The sequence below is a fragment of the Coffea eugenioides genome, chromosome 7 (genome assembly GCF_003713205.1).
Source record: "Coffea eugenioides isolate CCC68of chromosome 7, Ceug_1.0, whole genome shotgun sequence".
NCBI lineage: Eukaryota > Viridiplantae > Streptophyta > Magnoliopsida > Gentianales > Rubiaceae > Coffea > Coffea eugenioides.
The window spans coordinates 32,733,461-32,755,427 of record NC_040041.1 but is presented as its reverse complement, the minus strand read 5'-3'; the positions used below and the strand labels follow the sequence as shown (position 1 = coordinate 32,755,427).

Sequence of the window (21,967 nt, the reverse complement as noted above, 5' to 3'; positions counted from 1 at the left end):
ACTTTGAAGTGTTTTGGTGTGTAGAAGCTTTGTATTTGGATTTGAGCATCAATGTGTATATTAAGTTGAAGTGGATGTGTTAGTCATTTTCTATGGATGTACGTTATTTTGCTTGAGCTATGAGTGAGTGAGTGAGTGAGTCCTGGCGAGAGTTGGGCAGGCGGTCCGCCGAACCCTTTGGTTCGCCTTAGGGAAAGGTGGGGCTGTTACAGATTGCAGTTTTGGTTTGCACCTTATTACTGTTAAGACCTCATAAATGACTATTTTAGTTCTTAACTTGTTTTGTTTAATGGATCTATAATGTTGCAACTTGAGCAGATGACAAGTAACTTATTTTTGCATTGCTCATGAACCTGTTCAATTCATTCTTTTCCACCTTAGTTTCTGCATCAAATCACTCTTTTCTACCTTAAATATTGATGCTTAAAGTGAAAGTGACTTCCTTCTTTATGCTAGTCCATAATATGTTGAAGATAAAAAAAAAACCTATTCAATTCATCCAAAGTCAAGGTACTGCCGTGGTGTTCTAGATGCAAAGATCAGGATCTATGATGTTGGCATGAAAAAGAAGGGAGTTGATGAGTTCTCATTCTGTGTCCACTTTGGTAGTTGAGAAAACAAGAGAGAATGTCTCCAGTGATGCTTAAAGTGAAAGTGACTTCCTTCTTTATGCTAGTCCATAATATGTTGAAGATAAAAAAAAAAACCTATTCAATTCATCCAAAGTCAAGGTACTGCCGTGGTGTTCTAGATGCAAAGATCAGGATCTATGATGTTGGCATGAAAAAGAAGGGAGTTGATGAGTTCTCATTCTGTGTCCACTTTGGTAGTTGAGAAAACAAGAGAGAATGTCTCCAGTGAAGCACTTGAGGCTCCTCTGTTGCTATTTACCTGAAGTTTTGTTTGTTTTTGCTCTTGTCACATTTTTTTTGCCTGAATTTTAGGGAATATAGCTCAAGTTCAGCAGCACAAACTATGTCAAATGGAAGCAAGAGAAGCATATTGTTCCAGACGGTGTTCAGGCCAAGGTTTGTTATTGCTACACAAGTTTATTTTAGAGCTGTCTTTGCTTGTATTGTTGTTCTTTGATTGTACTCTTGGCTTTTGGTTGTAAGGCTAGTGCTAACTTGGTTTTGTTCAAATCTTGCAGCTTTTTGGTTGCCATGGACCATTGGCTAACCGTTAACCTGGAAGAATGTTTTTACAAGCAATTTCTTAGTTTACTTCATTAGCATTTTGTCTCTAGTACTGGTAGATGATGTACGTAGCTTTAGAAAAGATGGCAGTAGCCGGCTATAGCTTTGTGCAAGTAAATGGTCAATCCCCTCCTTTCTCCTTATTTCACTAACATCCCCTCATTTTTTCTAATTTATTTTTGGTTTTTATTAGTTTTCATTATTTCACTAATATAACTTGTAAACACTTACCTCAGGGGCATTTATGGGAATAAATTTCCCTCTCTTTCTTATAAACACTTTTTTATGTTTACTTTTGACTCATGGGCTGATTTTGTTACAAAATTCTAAACCTCAAGGGAGGTCAGTGTAATTGTGGAAACCTCAGGAGAGGTCAATGAAATTGTCAGAAACCTTAGGGAAGGTTTCTGAAATTATCCCAAAATTAAAGGAAAACCATGGTGATGTTGAAAACTTTGTTGGTTATGGAGTATTTAATGAAGAATTGGTGGATATATTTGAATTTTTTGACAAGAGTGATCGAGCCAAGAAATTGTTTGAGAAGTACAAGTTTCGTCCACTATCACGCGTGAAGATGAAATTGAAAATTCATTGCAAGTTGGTGTTTTACGTCATTTATATAGCAACTTAATTTTTCATGGAAATTCAAACTCGAGGTGGTATTAGAGGTGATCCCAATGGAGAGTTTGGTTCAAGGGAGGCAATGAAGGAAATTAAATCAAACTATTTTAGGATTTATTTTCCTAATTCTTTTTGGTGTCTTATTTGTTTAGTTTCCATATTAGATTAGGAAACTCAAGTTAGTTTCCAAATAAGTTTTGGTTTACAATTGTATTTTTTTCAGAAACTTTGCAGTTTATAAATACTACTAGCCTAGTAGATTATTATTTGAAGAGTTGAGTTTGAGTCTTGAAAAATAGGCTTGAGAGAAAATGTCATAGTTGATTTGTGAGTTTTCGAGAGCGAAAGGCTACGATTTGGTATTTGTTATTGTTGATATTTGAGATTTGGATTAATAAAATTATTGAGGATTTGTTGTTTGTTTATTTTTCCTCCTCTTCCCGCATATTTTTATATGTGTCAAAATTGCTTCAGCTGTGTACGCACATTTTTTTTGTGCTAACAAGATATGATATCGCCCTTCTTTTCCCCTCCTTAAAAACCAGTTTAGTGATGTATTTCCATGTTCTTTACTGTTCCTCTGTATTAGTTTTGGTAAGGTCATTTTCTTGATACACAACCTAACTTTCAAAAAAGTTTTTTCAAGTTTCTCCTCTGCTTTTCCTTTGGATGAGCTAGTAGAGAAACATGTATTTCATGAACTAACTTCAAAATAAATTCATTCGAGTAAAAGATAACTACATACATAAGATGTAAGCAGATTACCAATAACACATGTAGACCACAGACATACAACGTCATGCCCTTTTGAATACATAGACTGACATATGTGTGTATATGGAAGTATTAGAAAGATAGAGCGAAAATAGACAACAAAATAATAAGAACTGCAAATCACCTTTTATGCAGAGTTGTCAAGCCATACAAGTCGTGGATGGTGTCATGATGGCCATGGCTAACATTCACAGATGGTCCTGATGTATCCTAATCATGGTTTGTCGTCATGGGTCACAGTTGCATAGAATCACGATTGTTCGATATCCGTCGTGGTATATCGGTTGGATATCAAGTGATAAGCGTATTATAGCACATACAAAATTTCAAAAAATAAAAAAATTACTAAAAATAGAAAATACCATAAAAGGCATAATTTGAAAAAATATCTGAGTCGATTCCGATTTTGCTCGGATATTTTGGCCAATTCCATACATCAAGGATTTGAATCGGCCAATATCGATCTCGTCAGAGTGAGTCACCGTGAATATAGAATTATCCACAATTCGAGAATTGGTATTGTGTCGGTCCCCTCCATTCAAGTTGTGATTCGGGATATAATTCAGTCGAGATGGCTAACCATGATCCTAGATGGCCTAGAGTTGAAAATTCAATAGCAAGAGCTACGCACCATTTAACAGGGTTGTTAGGTAATTTGTTTGGCTCAAAAATCTTCTGGTTGCAGGAGTCCCAGATTGTCCACAAAGCAAAGGTTCTTTTGATATCCCAAGAAATTGACAAAAAAAATGAAGAGGAAGGATCTATGTAGATGTTTTTGATCCCTTCTAAGAATTGAAGAAATTGTATTTGGGGGAGCTAGGGTGGTTTAAGGACTGACCAAATTGAACGGTTGTGGGACATTTCCTAAATATATGATCAATATCTTCAGTTTGAAGGGAGCAGAGTAGGCAATTGTTACCAAGAAGGATATTTCTTAGAGAGAAAAGGTTTTTGTAGCTAATCTTTCATGGTATACTAGCCAAATGAAGAACCTGATTTTGCTGGGGACTTGGAGAGACCAAATCCAATTAAAGGGTCGGGCCGATGAATGAGGTGGTATAATCTTGGCATTGGAGGCGAAGTCATAAGCCGATTTAACCTAGAAGTTACTTTCCACAGAAGGCCTCCACTTGAGGCAATCTTCTAAGGTAGCATGGAGGGTTCTGGGCATAGAAAGGATTAAATTGGAGCTTTCAGTTGGAAAGCAGAAGGATAGTTTTTGGAAGTTCCATCTTCCATTGGTAGCGAAACGATCAGCTACCATAAGTTGATCTTCATTTATCTAAAGATGGCCTTGCATTAAGGATTTGAGATTGGTTGTGGAGAACCAATTACTAGTCCAGGCCTTTAGGGATTGCCCATTGCCAACATTGTGAGACCCCGAAAATTTTCTTATTTTCCAAGCATTTATTTTGGGCTTTTTGGCCTAATTTTAGGGTTTTCTTTTATATGTGGGTTTTCTGGGGAAATTTATGAGAAAATATGAATTTTGCATCATTTTTTGGGTTTAGGTCAATTTCTGTGCTATTAAGGGTGTACAATGGTTGCGGGACCCACTAAGGCGATCGGTACAGTTAAATGTAGCTTTGGAAAATTTTATATACGGAAGCTTTATGACCTAGTGTTATGAGTTAATTAGAGGTTAGTGGGTTTAATTAAGTGTTGTAAGACATAAGGAAGAGATAAGCTTGAAGGACACATGTTGCCATTTCATTGGACCTTGGATTTTTGACTTTTCCTACACCTTTACTAATTCAATTTTGACCAAAATTCCTCTTCATTTCTTACCTTCTTGGCCGGCTGCTCTAGAGAGAAAAAGAAAGAGAAGCTCTTCAACTTTTGCTTCATTTCCTTGCCAAATCTTGTAAACCAACCATTAATCTCCCAAATCTTTCCATAAAACCTTCTTGCTAGGAGTGTTTGAAGTGCTTGGTGGTTTTTGTTTGAAAGGAAAAGCTTCCATCTACCTTGTATCAAGAAGTTGTAAGGTGAGTAAATATGGAATTGGTTTCCTTATTAGATGTAAGATGAAATTGATAAGTGTTAGTAGTTAAAGATGCAATTTTGTGGGTTATTTCATGACTTATAGATAAGATGTGATAATTTTCTATTTATTGAGGAATTTTCTGTTTTATATGGTAACTTGTTGTTGAGTATGGTGTGTTGGATTTTTCTTGAATGATTTGGAGCCTAGATATGTTAATGGTGGTTAATTGTATAGAATTTTGGCATTTTTGAGAATTTCCGATTTTTAGGTTTGGAAGAAATTGGGGCTTTTATATGTATGGTATCTATGCTAGTATTTGGTGTGTAATTGAGTAGTTGGTGACTTAAATGTGATGAATGGATCAATTGATGATAGCTAAGTGTAATGGTATGAGTTGGATGTTGTGGAGTAGTTTGGAGAATCAAAGAAATTAAGGGGTTATGCCGTCCAAATGGTTAGAGATGTGGATGGTTTAGAATTTAGAAGGAAGAGAGTAGAAATGGATGAGTTGTGAGCGTTTGTTCACATTCCATACCTTTTGTACCATTTTATGTTATTTTGAATAACTTGTCTTAGTAAGTTAAACTTGTACGTGATTGGTGTTTGAGTCTTATATATGGTTACTTGCTTGTTTTAGGTCGTACCGGTGGATCGGGACCTACTTCGGATCCAAACGTGTGATTTGCTTGAAAATTTTGTGAGTGTACCATTGTATGGGTGAAAATACTTGTTATGTGATTTAAATGACTTGATTTGGATCGAGAGTGTACTTGATCGCTCTTGACCACTTACTTGCATTACCATTACTATTTGGCTGTGAAATTGTATATGTACATGATTTGACATTTGATAGGGCAATGCCCTAATATTACTGTGAAATTGAGCTCATGCCCTTAGACCGTTAGTCGAGTCGAGCCGACAAGGGCTTGGGCGATTCGTTAACAAGCCTTTGGGTCCTTGGTAGGCGAGTGAAGTGTTAACTCCTCGACCTTGTGGTATACTCGAGTATTACCTTTTGGAACTATGAGGCGGCGGGCCCGAATAGGGGGTGAATGGTGGAAGGAAACGGTGAGAAGAGGTGTCTACGGTTCTTGGTTATCTTCAATGGTTGACGGAGTGTCAACGAATATGATCAAGTATGGAAATCGGAAAACGGCCCTTGAGGGCCGACTGTATCCTTTTATACATGGTTGAGTTCAGAAAAACACTTATGTGTGTGTTCGATGGATTGTATGACTTACTTGTGAAATTGGTACCTCACGAGCGTAAACTCACCCCCGTTGTTTTGTTTTCCTTACAGGGACACTGTTGGACTCAAGTTTTGAAAAGGGTTGAGCTAGTTATGTAGTTAATTTTGAATAGCTCCTCGTACATTTGAAAACCTTGGTGTATTTGAATTCAAGTACTTTTGGAATTGTATAATGAAATTCCCCTCATGTGTATATGACATGTATATATACCTATATCAGGTCTTGGATTGATTGCATTGTGGGTTGGAAGCATTTTATACAAGAACTGTTTTCGAACAAAGGTAGAAAAGAATTTTGACGAGGTTACTGTTCACGAATCCGGCCGAGAATCCGGCCAGTTTCTGGCCGGATACAAGGCCGGATATGCAGGGGAAAAGGAAAAAAAAATTGGTTTTGGCTTCGGGTGGCAATCCGGCCGAAGCAATCCGGCCAACTTCCGGCCGGATTGACAGGGGATTTGGAAAATTTTTTAGGTTGGCTACTGCCTCATATCCGGCCAAGAATCCGGCCGGATATCCGGCCAGATTCTGGCCGGATAGTGACGCAGCAGGTCACTGTTCATCCGCGGCAAATTTTCATTTTTTTTCGCTTTCTTGTCCGATTGAAGTGCTCGAGCGCTATACTTTCTTGCTTAATGATATTATGGTTATAAAAACAAGTTAATGGGATAAATCGTTCACTTTGTTGAATTTTCCTTTATATATTAAATGCAATTCGATTTGTTTGCGACCCGTAGTCCTGGCGAGAGTTGGGCAGGCAGTCCGTCGACCCCTCTGGTTCGCCTTAGGGGAAGATGGGGTCGTCACAAGTGGTATCAGAGCCTAGGTTTAGATTAACCTGGGCATGTTAGAAATTTCTTGATTTGGGACTTGTATTCGATTGTTTTCCTAAGAGTGTTTGAGTTTAACTACGCTTTCGTGTAGGATGGATGCGCATAGTGAATCTAGTGAGACACCGACCGTGGAGCAGGGCCGTGGAGTACTTCCGGTGATTAAGTACCAGATTCGGCCGAGGGGGTCAACTATACGCTGGAGTCCGGCTAGTCGCCTCCGGCGTTGTGCGTGCCGCCACAGGTTTGCCTACCCCAATACCCTCGTATTGGCCGTGGACAAAGAAAGGAAGGAGTTAGCCAAGGACTATGCAAGGCTTGAAGCCGAAACAAACCAATTGAGGGAGGCTAACAAGAGGCAAGCTGAGCGGATTAAGGAGTTGGAATATGACCTGGGTGAAGGTCAAGACAGGGTGGACGACCTGTGTACGCAATTAGGTGAGACACGTGAACGAATGGTCAAGAGGGCGAGGCAAATGAAGGAGAAGGCCGGATCGATTCTGAACATGTATGACGACCTATTAGGGGACGAGAGTGACGAGGACTCTTACGTGAGGGGTTCGGTCGGAGTCGAATCCGCTCAAGCGAGTAGGTCTTCTAGTCCCACGGTAGGCTAGGGTATGGCTTTTAAGCCATTTTGGGAAAATTTTGACTTTTGTACATATAAGGGGTACGGAATGGTAGGCTGGGAAGGACCCTTAGCTAGTCGCGTTGTATATTGGACTAGTTGTATATTACTTTTGTATGGCCATTTCCGTAAGACGTTCTCTGTTTGTACTTGACTGACTGTTTTGGTGTAAATGTTTGATCTTGTTGTGAATGCTATGAATATGTGTTATGTGTTTAAGTGCTTTATGAAGTACTTGTTTGGTTAAGTGTTCATGGTTATTGTTATATACAGGGGTGTGTACTCTTTAATGTTAATGTTATATTTATGGGTATATTTTGGCCCTAGATTGATTTAGAACGATGGAAGGCACGCGTAGTGGCCGAGGTAGAGGACGTGGGGGTAGACAGCCCACGACTGAACAGGGTACGGGAACTGAAGTGCCCGAACCAACTCCTGAACCCCAAATCGATCCTAATGTGCAAGTGGCCGCTGCTATCCAGCGGATGACCGATCTCCTGGCCCAGGTGGTGCAGCAACAGGGCCCTAACCCTAATCCACCCGTCGGCAACCCTGGAAATCCTGGAATTCATGTCGAGAGCGAAGATCGAGCTCTCGAACGATTCCAAAAATTTTCTCCACCTAAATTTCTTGGAGGGCCCGATCCGGACGTGGCGGAACAATGGTTGGAGAAGATGATAGACATTTTTGCCGCCCTACGTTACTCGGAAGAGAGGCAAGTGACCTTCACGGTTTTTCAACTCGAAGGGGCTGCTCGCTCTTGGTGGAACATTATCCGGACAAAATGGGAGCGAGAACAGACACCAAGGACATGGACGAGCTTTGTAAGGGAATTCAACGCCAAGTTTTTTCCACCATTAGTCCAGGAGAAAAAGGAGGACGAATTTATTCGTCTACGCCAAGGCACGCAATCGGTGGCCGAATATGAGAGCCAATTCACACGTTTGTCCAAGTTTGCTCCTGAGCTCATTCTGACAGAGCAAAGGAGGGCGAGACGTTTCCTTCAGGGGCTTAACGTGGAAATCCAAAAGGATTTGGCCGTAGCCCAAATCACCACTTTCAGTGATGCTGTGGAGAAAGCATTACGATCCGAGAACGCAAGGCTCCAGGTGAGGAATTTCCAGAATAGGAAGCGGGGAGCTGCTGGGAGTAGCTCAACTCAAGGGGATAAAAGTACCCCTCCTAAGTTTGGAAGGGGAGCTGGAGGGGGACGGTTTGCAAGTCCGGCCCGAGGGGCTCCCTCTCGAGGAAGCCAACCCGGACGAGGCCAACAGAGGAGTGCCTCACAAGGGAGTTCCGCTACTGTTACGCGCGGGCCGTGTGGCTTCTGTGGGAAACTAAACCACACGGAAGACGACTGTTGGAGGAAGCAGAACAAATGTCTGCGGTGCGGAAGTGCGGAGCACCGGTTCGCCAGCTGTCCGGTCCAGGCACGAGACGTGAGGGGAACTACACCGACCTCTAAGGCTACTTCAAGTCAATCCCGGGTAGATAGCGCCAAACCGAAGGTGCCCGCACGTGTGTACTCCATTGAACAACGGCCAGTTCCTGATTCCGCCGAGGTAGTGGAAGGTACGATTCCTGTCTTCCACCGCCTAGCTAGAACTTTGATAGACCCTGGAGCCACTCATTCCTTTGTTAACCCCGAGTTTATGTGTGGAATTGATATAAACCCTGTCACTCTTCCTTATGAGTTAGAAGTTAGTACTCCTACGGGGGACCACTGTTTGATTTCTAGCAAAATGTATACGAATTGTGAGATCTGGGTAGGTGAGCGGAAGTTATTGGGGAATTTGATAAGTTTAGCCATAAAGGGATACGATGTAATATTAGGCATGGATTGGTTGGCTCGATACGATGCCCAGCTGGATTGTAAGAGGAAAACTGTTGAATTTCGTATTCCGGGGGAGGCAACTTTGAGGTTAGATGTGAGGGGTAGTCTAGCCTCATCCGCTATGATTTCGGGTATTCGAGCTAGGAAATTATTGAGTAGAGGGGCACAAGGGTTCCTAACTTTTCTTATTAATACTCCTGCCGACAAACTGAAAATAGAAGACATCCCACTAGTGAGTGAATACCCCGATGTTTTTCCTGACGAGTTAGTAAATCTGCCTCCAGAAAGAGAAATTGAGTTTGAAGTTAACCTATGCCCAGGGGCTTCCCCTATTTCCAAAACTCCCTACCGAATGGCACCTGCGGAACTCAAAGAGTTGAAATTACAGTTGCAAGACCTTCTAGAGCGAGGGTTTATTCACGAGAGTGGATCACCTTGGGGGGCACCTGTTCTCTTTGTTAAAAAGAAGGACGGGACCCTGAGACTATGTATCGATTACCGAGGGTTGAACAACGTGACCATTAAGAATAAGTACCCTCTACCTCACATCGATGAATTATTTGATCAATTACAAGGTGCGGAGGTCTTCTCGAAACTAGACCTTCGACAGGGGTATTACCAACTGCTGATTAGAAAGGAAGATGTACCTAAAACCGCCTTCAATTCTCGGTATGGGCACTACGAATTTGCCGTGATGCCTTTTGGACTGACTAATGCCCCTGCTGCTTTCATGGACCTCATGCACCGAATTTTCAAACCTTATCTCGACCGATTTGTTGTTGTTTTTATCGATGACATATTGGTTTATTCAAAAACCCGTGAGGAGCATGAAAAACATTTGAAAGAGGTCCTACAAACCCTGAGGGAGCACCAGTTGTATGCCAAATTTAGCAAATGTGAGTTTTGGTTAGAAAGAGTTGCTTTTCTGGGGCATGTGATTTCAAAGGAAGGGATTGCTGTGGATCCGGCCAAGGTAGAGGCGGTAACTGAGTGGAAGAGACCCGATAACCCTACTGAGATCCGGAATTTTCTAGGGTTGGCAGGTTATTACCGGCGATTTATTAAAGATTTTTCGAAACTTGCCAGTCCCTTAACTGATTTAACCAAGAAGGGTGGACGATTTCTGTGGAGTGATAAGTGTGAAACCAGCTTTCAAGAGCTGAAGCGGAGATTGACTATGGCCCCTATTCTAGCTTTACCTAATGGTCCGGACGGTTTCACTGTTTACACTGACGCTTCCAAAGAAGGTTTGGGGTGCGTATTGATGCAACACCATAACGTGATAGCTTATGCTTCTCGAAAATTAAAAATTCATGAGCAAAACTATCCCATTCATGACCTAGAATTGGCCGCAGTTGTCTTCGCCCTGAAAAAGTGGAGACACTATCTATACGGAGTGACTTTTGAAGTTTATTCTGACCATAAGAGCCTTAGATACCTCTTTTCCCAGAAGGAGTTGAACATGAGACAACGCCGTTGGATGGAATTCTTGGAGGATTACGATTATACTATTAACTACCATCCTGGTAAGGCTAATGTGGTAGCCGATGTGAGAACCCGTAAAACCCTAATATTTTTCCTAGGGTTTATTTCCCCTTAATTGCATGTTTTCTGCATTTTCTGGCTTAGAAATATTTTCTTAGTAGTTTTTAAGAGCAATTATAGTTTTTAGATGATTTTTCTAGCATTGGTGAATTTTTAGAAAATTAAGAATATATATTGGATGTGGGACCCACTAGTGCGAAAAGTTCGGAAAAATTCGGTCAATAAGGTTAAGTTTCGGATACTGTGAAAAATTTATCGGGTGTTAAGAGATAAGTAGTGCGTGTGAAGTGATTTATGTGAGAGAGAAAAGAAAGATAAGAATGCATTTAATGAGGTGACAAGTGTCACCTTCTCATTGATTGGACTTTAAGAAACACTATTCACATTCTTGACTTTTTTGACCAAAGGATTAAATATCAAAAAAATTCACAAAAATTACCATTTTCTTCTCCTCCATGGCCGGTTCTCCTTGAGCAAAGAAGGAAGGAAATTCTTCAACTTTCAAGCTTCCATATGCTTCAATCTTCTACAAACAAAAGCTTAGATTAGTTTTACTCCATAAAATCTTTCCTTTTAGTGATAGTAAGTGTATTAGTGAAGTTTGTTTGAAGGTCTAAGGTGGCCAACCTCTCTACATCTCTTGTTACTTGGTAAGTGATGCTTGAACACCCTACTACACCTAATGATGGTTATATTATGCTTAGAAGTGGCTTGAGGGTTGGAATATGTGATTTATTTCTTGATTGGAAGTGTTTTGGTGAAGTTTTCCATTTTATGATGAATTTTCTGGTTTAATATGAATGAGATGTTGTGGCCTTGTATAATGAATGGTAATGGTTTAAAATGACTCTAGTAGGTGTGAATTGTGGTTAAATGCAATCAATTTTGGACTTGGATGGAAAAATGGAAAGTTAGGGTTCATAAACCCCTAATTCTGTCCGGTTTTAGATCATAGGGTTAGAGGCCGAATTGGACTTTGCTCAAAACATGAAAGTTGTAGGTATTGATGTGTTTAAGGTGCCTGTAAAATTTCAGGGCATTTGGATTAGTGTAGAGTGAGTTATGACGAAATTACTGTAGCTGTTCTGCTTTGGCCAGAATGCGAAAACTGAGTTTGTATTTGGCTATTTTGACTAGAATTGGTTTGGATTTTGAAGTTGGTGTCTTCTGATGAAATGTAGCTGAATGGCTTAGCTAACATATTCCTTTGGAATTTCGGCATTTGGACTTGTATAGACTGAGTTATAGTAATTACAGTTTTGGGTGATTTGCAAACCTGTTTTGGGAATTCTGGTATAGTATTTTGCATATTTGACCTAGTTGCGTTAGGAACTGGACTGAGTGACCTTCTACATTGTTGTAGCCCTGTCTCTTAGCTTCGAAACGGTGGGTCTTCCACCCTAATCCAATAATCGTAGTGCCTTTAGTGCCATTTCCGCAAAATGTTGTCACGCATTGTTTTATCTGAAAATGTTTTTAGCTTGTTTTTCGTAGTTCTTGTTGTATTTATATGACTTTAAGCCTAGTGAATGGCTTTTGAACATGAGATTATTCTATATGACATGTTGGGACTGATTTGAGAAAAATAATGAAGCCATTATTGGCTGGAAAATAGGTAAACACAAGGGATATGCCGTCCATTTATTTTCTTGAAAATTGAATGAGTTAAAGTGGTTTTTGGAAATGTATTTTGTATCAAATTGAACGTTTTTCCTTGGAAGTGTCTTCGGGTCCTTGAATAAGGGTTCGAAGGCTAAGTTTCGGTTCGAATTTGTATATTGTCATTTGGCAAATAAGGTAACCGTTTTATCTTTTGAAAACATGATACCTCTTCCGTTTCAAACTTCAAAGGTTCCTTAAGCCTTTCCAACCTATAGAGGTATGAGTTCGGGTTTTATCGGCCATAAGTGCATTGTTTCTAAGCAAGGTTTTAAGTGTGGAAGTTAAAGTATTTTGCCCTCCTTTTCACATGATTTTATCAAGGCATTGGTTATTTATTGGCCACTTGAATATATATGCTTTTGAGTCATATGAGCAATTTCGAAAGAATGTTTTCTTAGCCTATCTATTGGAATTTTGAATTGTTTTGAGTTAAGTGTTCCCTCTTAGAGATTTTATAACCCTCTTGGTTTGGGTTGCATTAGGGTTATTCTTGTCCACGGATCCAAATGCCTTCCTTACACTTTGGAAGTCTTTTATTCGTTTACTCGCGAGTAGTCGAGTATTTCTTGATTGCATCTAAATCATGTTAGATGGATTGTAATGTGGTCTTTGTGTCTTTTAGGTTTCATTGGTGATTGAGAAGTGGGCGTTATTTTACGTGTATAGGTGAGTGTTCCTTGTTTGATTTGTTTCCTGATTATATGGCTTGTTTGAATGATTGATAGCATGTTAAACGCTTTCAATGATTGCTAAAATGATTTTGAGGCGAGTGTGTACTTTACCGCACTTATCCTAAATGATTGTGAAATTTTAATGATTGAGCGATTGAAATGTTAATTGTGCATGAATGTAAGCCTTCGGGCTGAACTGGCCATTGCCCCTTGTTACCGGTCGTCTCGAGCCAGAAGCGGACTGGGTCGGGCGACAAGGAACTTGGGTGAACGTTTCGGTATACTCGAGTATTACCCTGTAGGTTGGTGGAGCCTGGCCAAAAGCCAGGGACGGGGAGAATGAATGAATGAATGGACGAGGGGTTTTACTCATGCAAAATGCATTTTTCAAATGATTGAAGGTAGGGGAAAGAAAGGAGAATGAATGAATGAACGATTGAACGAATGGCTCCTTGTGAGCACGTATCCTTTTCATGAATGTGGTTACCGCTTTATTTGTACTTGTATCTTGAATTGTTGTTAAATGTATTGAATGCATTGATTCTCTTGTTGACTATGTGTACGGAACCTCACTGAGCTTTCCAGCTCATTCCTTTAGTTTTTTTTGTTTTCCTTAGCAGGGGAAGACGTGCAAGGATGGAAGCTACGTATAGTCTAGCCGAACTAGTACTTTTGGCTCTTTTGTTATGGTTCTCGCCCCAATGTTTGGTGGGCTGGTTGTATGGAGAACGGAGAACCTTTGTACCTAGTTGTATTGCTTTTGGGATGGATATGTATATAAGTTTACGTTTAAATTTGGAATTATTGATATTTCGTTTGTTTTATGGACTTTATTGTCTTCTCCTATAGCGACTGACTGAGTCCCGGCGAGAGCTGGGCAGGCGGTCCGCCAATACCCTGGGGTACGCCCTAGGGAGAAGTGGGGCCGTTACAGTTGGTTTCAGAGCCTGTTTCGCGTGGTCTCTGCGCGTAGTGAGCCTGGACTGAGTGATAAATAGGTATGAAGGATTAAGTGCTCGCTCGAGCATAAGCTATGAACTGTGAATGTTATAGGCCTTAAATTTTCCTCGTGGTATCTAAGGACCATAGATAGGTACGTCTGGGAGGAATTTCGAGTGTAGATGGTTTACTCTTGGGACTGGCCAGCTCGAGAGGTGAATTATCTTATTTCGGATTCTCGTACCCGAGTACTCCAGAGTTGAGGCGATGTTAAGTATATGAGATTTATATTTTGGGACCATGAACAGGCTTGGTCCGACTAGGATGAATATAAGAGGTTGACGGATATCTGAATTGAGTAGTAAGTGACGTGAGGGACCGGACGGGGTTACCTTAGCTGAGACTGGGACGACACATCACCTCCTCGTTTGATTCGCCATACTCCGTACATGACGTTAATTGGTGCATTTGAGCATTTGACGTTAATTACTCATTATTTGCCTGACTTGATACGCACGTGTGTAATTGATTTGATATGGGGAGTGCTATGTGCAAATATGTTACTTGCGTATTTGATACCTCGATTTTGTTGCTTTAGTCATCTTATCGTCTATATTCATTAAATTAACTTTTGGAGAAAAAAAAAGAGAGAAGGGAAAAATATATCTATGGACGGGAGACGTAGTCGTGGACGTGGTCAAGGCCGCAGAACTAAACGGACCCCAGAACCAAGAGCGGAAAGGGAAACGTCCGCCGAACAAGAACAAGAACCTAGAGTTGAGGCCGGAGACCAAATGGCGACGGCAATTCAACAAATGGCAAACATTTTGACACGGTTGGTGGACCAACAAGGCCAAATACCTGTAAATCAACCCCGGAACCCTGAGATAGGCGAAGATAAGGCTCTGGAGAGGTTTCAGAAGTTTGCACCTCCAAAATTCGCTGGAGGGCCTGATCCGGATATCGCTGAGCAATGGTTAGAGGTCATGGTGAATATATTCACAGCCTTAAACTACACCGAGCAAAGGCAAGTGAACTTCGCGGTGTTTCAATTTGAGGGACCGGCCCGAGCATGGTGGAACGTAATTCGAGCAAAATGGGAAAGGGAACGGACCATATGGACCTGGGCGAACTTTACCAGAGAATTTAATGAGAAGTACCTCCCACCTTTAGTCCAAGAAAGGAGGGAGGACGAATTTATTGGACTACGCCAAGGGACATTAAGTGTGGCGGAATACGAAACGAAATTCACCAAACTATCCAAGTTTGCCTCAGAATTAGTAGCCACGGAACCGAGAAGAGTAAGGCGATTCATACAGGGATTGAACTTGGACATTCAAGAGGCGTTGGCAGCAGCGCAAGTGAATACGTTTACGGAGGCCCTTGAGAAGGCTCAACGAATCGAGAGAGCCAAGACACAAATAAAGGCCTCCCAAACTCGAAAAAGAGGTGCATCGGGCAGTGGATTGGAAGAGTTTAGAGAAATGATGGCACCTTCTAAAGTGCCAAAAGTAAGCCAGTTATCCTATCCGCCATGGACAATAGGGGCAGTTGAAGAGAGGTCTACTAAAGGAAGTCAAATTGGACCCAAGGAGATTTCCCAAGATAGTCAAAAGATGACCTCTCCCTTGATTTGCGGTTACTGTGGAAAGGCCAACCACACCGAAGATGCTTGTTGGCGAAAAGGGGGAAAATGTTTAATTTGTGGAAGCAGTGAGCATCAAGTGAGCAATTGTCCGAGGAGGCATCCACGTGAGGGTAGTACTCAGTCACAAGATGGAACGAAATCAAAACCAGTGAAAGAAAGAGGGAACCGAACCAATGTACCGGCCAAAGCATATGCATTAGACAACCGAACGGTTCCGGACTCGCCTGAGGCTAACGAAGGTAAAAAAAAAAAAAAAAAAAATTTCGAGGACGAAATTTCCTAAGGGGGGGAGAGTGTGAGAACCCGTAAAACCCTAATATTTTTCCTAGGGTTTATTTCCCCTTAATTGCATGTTTTCTGCATTTTCTGGCTTAGAAATATTTTCTTAGTAGTTTTTAAGAGCAATTATAGTTTTTAGATGATTTTTCTAGCATTGGTGAATTTTTAGAAAATTAAGAATATATATTGGATGTGGGACCCACTAGTGCGAAAAGTTCGGAAAAATTCGGCCAATAAGGTTAAGTTTCGGATACTGTGAAAAATTTATCGGGTGTTAAGAGATAAGTAGTGTGTGTGAAGTGATTTATGTGAGAGAGAAAAGAAAGATAAAAATGCATTTAATGAGGTGACAAGTGTCACCTTCTCATTGGTTGGACTTTAAGAAACACTATTCACATTCTTGACTTTTTTGACCAAAGGATTAAATATCAAAAAAATTCACAAAAATTACCATTTTCTTCTCCTCTATGGCCGGTTCTCCTTGAGCAAAGAAGGAAGGAAATTCTTCAACTTTCAAGCTTCCATATGCTTCAATCTTCTACAAACAAAAGCTTAGATTAGTTTTACTCCATAAAATCTTTCCTTTTAGTGATAGTAAGTGTATTAGTGAAGTTTGTTTGAAGGTCTAAGGTGGCCAACCTCTCTACATCTCTTGTTACTTGGTAAGTGATGCTTGAACACCCTACTACACCTAATGATGGTTATATTATGCTTAGAAGTGACTTGGGGGTTGGAATATGTGATTTATTTCTTGATTGGAAGTGTTTTGGTGAAGTTTTCTATTTTATGATGAATTTTCTGGTTTAATATGAATGGGATGTTGTGGCCTTGTATAATGAATGGTAATGGTTTAAAATGACTCTAGTAGGTGTGAATTGTGGTTAAATGCAATCAATTTTGGACTTGGATGGAAAAATGGAAAGTTAGGGTTCATAAACCCCTAATTCTGTCCGGTTTTAGATCATAGGGTTAGAGGCCGAATTGGACTTTGCTCAAAACATGAAAGTTGTAGGTATTGATGTGTTTAAGGTGCCTGTAAAATTTCAGGGCATTTGGATTAGTGTAGAGTGAGTTATGACGAAATTACTGTAGCTGTTCTGCTTTGGCCAGAATGCGAAAACTGAGTTTGTATTTGGCTATTTTGACTAGACTTGGTTTGGATTTTGAAGTTGGTGTCTTCTGATGAAATGTAGCTGAATGGCTTAGCTAACATATGCCTTTGGAATTTCGGCATTTGGACTTGTATAGACTGAGTTATAGTAATTACAGTGTTGGGTGATTTGCAAACCTGTTTTGGGAATTCTGGTATAGTATTTTGCATATTTGACCTAGTTGCGTTAGGAACTGGACTGAGTGACCTTCTACATTGTTGTAGCCCTGTCTCTTAGCTTCGAAACGGTGGGTCTTCCACCCTAATCCAATAATCGTAGTGCCTTTAGTGCCATTTCCGCAAAATGTTGTCACGCATTGTTTTATCTGAAAATGTTTTTAGCTTGTTTTTCGTAGTTCTTGTTGTATTTATATGACTTTAAGCCTAGTGAATGGCTTTTGAACATGAGATTATTCTATATGACATGTTGGGACTGATTTGAGAAAAATAATGAAGCCATTATTGGCTGGAAAATAGGTAAACACAAGGGATATGCCGTCCATTTATTTTCTTGAAAATTGAATGAGTTAAAGTGGTTTTTGGAAATGTATTTTGTATCAAATTGAACGTTTTTCCTTGGAAGTGTCTTCGGGTCCTTGAATAAGGGTTCGAAGGCTAAGTTTCGGTTCGAATTTGTATATTGTCATTTGGCAAATAAGGTAACCGTTTTATCTTTTGAAAACATGATACCTCTTCCGTTTCAAACTTCAAAGGTTCCTTAAGCCTTTCCAACCTATAGAGGTATGAGTTCGGGTTTTATCGGCCATAAGTGCATTGTTTCTAAGCAAGGTTTTAAGTGTGGAAGTTAAAGTATTTTGCCCTCCTTTTCACATGATTTTATCAAGGCATTGGTTATTTATTGGCCACTTGAATATATATGCTTTTGAGTCATATGAGCAATTTCGAAAGAATGTTTTCTTAGCCTATCTATTGGAATTTTGAATTGTTTTGAGTTAAGTGTTCCCTCTTAGAGATTTTATAACCCTCTTGGTTTGGGTTGCATTAGGGTTATTCTTGTCCACGGATCCAAATGCCTTCCTTACACTTTGGAAGTCTTTTATTCGTTTACTCGCGAGTAGTCGAGTATTTCTTGATTGCATCTAAATCATGTTAGATGGATTGTAATGTGGTCTTTGTGTCTTTTAGGTTTCATTGGTGATTGAGAAGTGGGCGTTATTTTACGTGTATAGGTGAGTGTTCCTTGTTTGATTTGTTTCCTGATTATATGGCTTGTTTGAATGATTGATAGCATGTTAAACGCTTTCAATGATTGCTAAAATGATTTTGAGGCGAGTGTGTACTTTACCGCACTTATCCTAAATGATTGTGAAATTTTAATGATTGAGCGATTGAAATGTTAATTGTGCATGAATGTAAGCCTTCGGGCTGAACTGGCCATTGCCCCTTGTTACCGGTCGTCTCGAGCCAGAAGCGGACTGGGTCGGGCGACAAGGAACTTGGGTGAACGTTTCGGTATACTCGAGTATTACCCTGTAGGTTGGTGGAGCCTGGCCAAAAGCCAGGGACGGGGAGAATGAATGAATGAATGGACGAGGGGTTTTACTCATGCAAAATGCATTTTTCAAATGATTGAAGGTAGGGGAAAGAAAGGAGAATGAATGAATGAACGATTGAACGAATGGCTCCTTGTGAGCACGTATCCTTTTCATGAATGTGGTTACCGCTTTATTTGTACTTGTATCTTGAATTGTTGTTAAATGTATTGAATGCATTGATTCTCTTGTTGACTATGTGTACGGAACCTCACTGAACTTTCCAGCTCATTCCTTTAGTTTTTTTTGTTTTCCTTAGCAGGGGAAGACGTGCAAGGATGGAAGCTACGTATAGTCTAGCCGAACTAGTACTTTTGGCTCTTTTGTTATGGTTCTCGCCCCAATGTTTGGTGGGCTGGTTGTATGGAGAACGGAGAACCTTTGTACCTAGTTGTATTGCTTTTGGGATGGATATGTATATAAGTTTACGTTTAAGTTTGGAATTATTGATATTTCGTTTGTTTTATGGACTTTATTGTCTTCTCCTATAGCGACTGACTGAGTCCCGGCGAGAGTTGGGTAGGCGGTCCGCCGATACCCTGGGGTACGCCCTAGGGAGAAGTGGGGCCGTTGCAGCCGATGCCTTAAGTCGAAAGGCTCAAATCTCCGGATTGATGGTGAAGGAGTGGGAATTGTTGGGAGCTGTTGGAGAATGGAATCCAAAGTTGGAGCATAATAGGATAACCTTTGGGAATATCCGAGTGACATCCGTGTTTTTAGAAAAGATCAAGGAAACTCAAATCAAGGATCCGACAGTTCAAAGGTGGGTAGAAAAGGTGAAGAAAGGAGAAATACCCGATTTTAATTTGAGCCCTGAAGGGATTTTAAGATTTCGAAATCGAATAGTGGTACCCGATGATGAAATTTTGAGAAGGGAAATTTTGGAGGAAGCTCACCGATCTAAATATACAATCCATCCAGGAAGTAACAAGATGTATCATGACTTGCGACGTTTGTACTGGTGGGGCAGGATGAAGAGAGAGATAGCTCAGTACGTACAAACCTGTCTAGTGTGCCAGCAAGTTAAGGCTGAGCACCAGAAGCCTTCGGGACTACTGCAGCCTTTGGAGATTCCCGAATGGAAATGGGAACATATTACCATGGACTTCGTTTCTGGACTACCTAGAACTCAAAAAGGACATGATGCCGTTTGGGTGATCGTTGATCGATTGACCAAATCAGCTCATTTCCTACCTGTGAATATGAAGTATTCCATGGATAAGTTAGCTCGGGTATATTGGGAAGAGATTGTAAGATTACATGGAGTGCCTGTAAGCATCGTTTCCGATCGAGACCCTCGTTTCGTGTCCAGATTCTGGCAAAAGTTTCAGGAGACCTTGGGGACGAAACTGAATTTGAATACTACTTATCACCCCCAGACGGATGGACAGTCGGAGCGGACGATTCAGACTCTCGAAGATATGTTACGAACGAGTATTCTAGATTTCGGGGGTAATTGGGGACAGCACATGACATTAGTAGAGTTCGCCTATAATAACAACTACCATTCATCAATCCAAATGGCACCGTACGAAGCCCTTTATGGGCGAAAGTGCCGTTCACCGATATACTGGGATGAAGTAGGAGAGAAGAAGGTCTTAGACCCTACCATTATCCCTTGGATGGAGGATGCCCAAGAAAAGATTAAATTAATCCGTCAAAGACTCCAGACAGCCCAAAGTCGCCAGAAGAGCTACACCGATAATCGAAGGAAAGACCTGGAGTTTAAAGTAGGAGACCAAGTATTTTTGAAGATTACCCCGTTGCGTAGTGTCACTGCCGGCAGAGGAAAGAAGCTCCAACCTAGATTCGTAGGACCTTTTCCGATCCTTCAACGAGTTGGAAAGGTAGCTTACCGACTTGAGTTGCCGCCAAGCCTATCGCGGATTCACGATGTATTTCATGTATCCATGCTCAAAAAGTATTACCCTGATCCAACCCACATTGTCCAGCCAGAGGGGATTGAAATTGACGAGGCCCTTACTTACGAAGAAAAACCTGTGCAAGTACTGGATAGGAAGGTTAAGGAGCTAAGGAATAAGCAAATTCCACTGGTGAAAGTTCTGTGGAAGAACCACGGGGTCGAGGAAGCAACCTGGGAAATGGAGACTGAGATGAAAACCAAATATTCCGAACTGTTTAGTGATTCAGGTGAGAAATTTCGAGGATGAAATTCTTTAAGGGGGAGAGAGTGTGAGACCCCGAAAATTTTCTTATTTTCCAAGCATTTATTTTGGGGTTTTTGGCCTAATTTTAGGGTTTTCTTTTATATGTGGGTTTTCTGGGGAAATTTATGAGAAAATATGAATTTTGCATCATTTTCTGGGTTTAGGTCAATTTCTGTGCTATTAAGGGTGTACAATGGTTGCGGGACCCACTAAGGCGATCGGTACAGTTAAATGTAGCTTTGGGAAATTTTATATACGGAAGCTTTATGACCTGGTGTTATGAGTTAATTAGAGGTTAGTGGGTTTAATTAAGTGTTGTAAGACATAAGGAAGAGATAAGCTTGAAGGACACATGTTGCCATTTCATTGGACCTTGGATTTTTGACTTTTCCTACACCTTTACTAATTCAATTTTGACCAAAATTCCTCTTCATTTCTTACCTTCTTGGCCGGCTGCTCTAGAGAGAAAAAGAAAGAGAAGCTCTTCAACTTTTGCTTCATTTCCTTGCCAAATCTTGTAAACCAACCATTAATCTCCCAAATCTTTCCATAAAACCTTCTTGCTAGGAGTGTTTGAAGTGCTTGGTGGTTTTTGTTTGAAAGGAAAAGCTTCCATCTACCTTGTATCAAGAAGTTGTAAGGTGAGTAAATATGGAATTGGTTTCCTTATTAGATGTAAGATGAAATTGATAAGTGTTAGTAGTTAAAGATGCAATTTTGTGGGTTATTTCATGACTTATAGATAAGATGTGATAATTTTCTATTTATTGAGGAATTTTCTGTTTTATATGGTAACTTGTTGTTGAGTATGGTGTGTTGGATTTTTCTTGAATGATTTGGAGCCTAGATATGTTAATGGTGGTTAATTGTATAGAATTTTGGCATTTTTGAGAATTTCCGGTTTTTAGGTTTGGAAGAAATTGGGGCTTTTATATGTATGGTATCTATGCTAGTATTTGGTGTGTAATTGAGTAGTTGGTGACTTAAATGTGATGAATGGATCAATTGATGATAGCTAAGTGTAATGGTATGAGTTGGATGTTGTGGAGTAGTTTGGAGAATCAAAGAAATTAAGGGGTTATGCCGTCCAAATGGTTAGAGATGTGGATGGTTTAGAATTTAGAAGGAAGAGAGTAGAAATGGATGAGTTGTGAGCGTTTGTTCACATTCCATACCTTTTGTACCATTTTATGTTATTTTGAATAACTTGTCTTAGTAAGTTAAACTTGTACG

At 40.4% G+C, this 21,967-nt stretch overlaps 1 protein-coding gene across 1 annotated transcript; it reads left to right on the top strand.

Moving 5' to 3' along the window:
• Window positions 1-7,959: 7,959 nt before the first annotated feature.
• LOC113777243 lies at window positions 7,960-12,996 on the top strand. Its single transcript, XM_027322277.1, has 2 exons — window positions 7,960-10,668; window positions 12,949-12,996. Exons 1-2 carry the CDS (start codon window positions 7,960-7,962, stop codon window positions 12,994-12,996), a joined length of 2,757 nt encoding a protein of 918 aa, XP_027178078.1.
• Window positions 12,997-21,967: the final 8,971 nt, after the last annotated feature.

Excerpts from the sequence above, each read along its gene's own strand:
- LOC113777243 (XM_027322277.1), top strand. The coding sequence starts at position 7,960 with ATGATAGACATTTTTGCCGCCCTACGTTACTCGGAAGAGAGGCAAGTG. Across the intron at positions 10,669-12,948 it reads AGGCTAATGTGGTAGCCGAT|GTTTCATTGGTGATTGAGAA; the intron begins GTGAGAACCCGT and ends TGTGTCTTTTAG.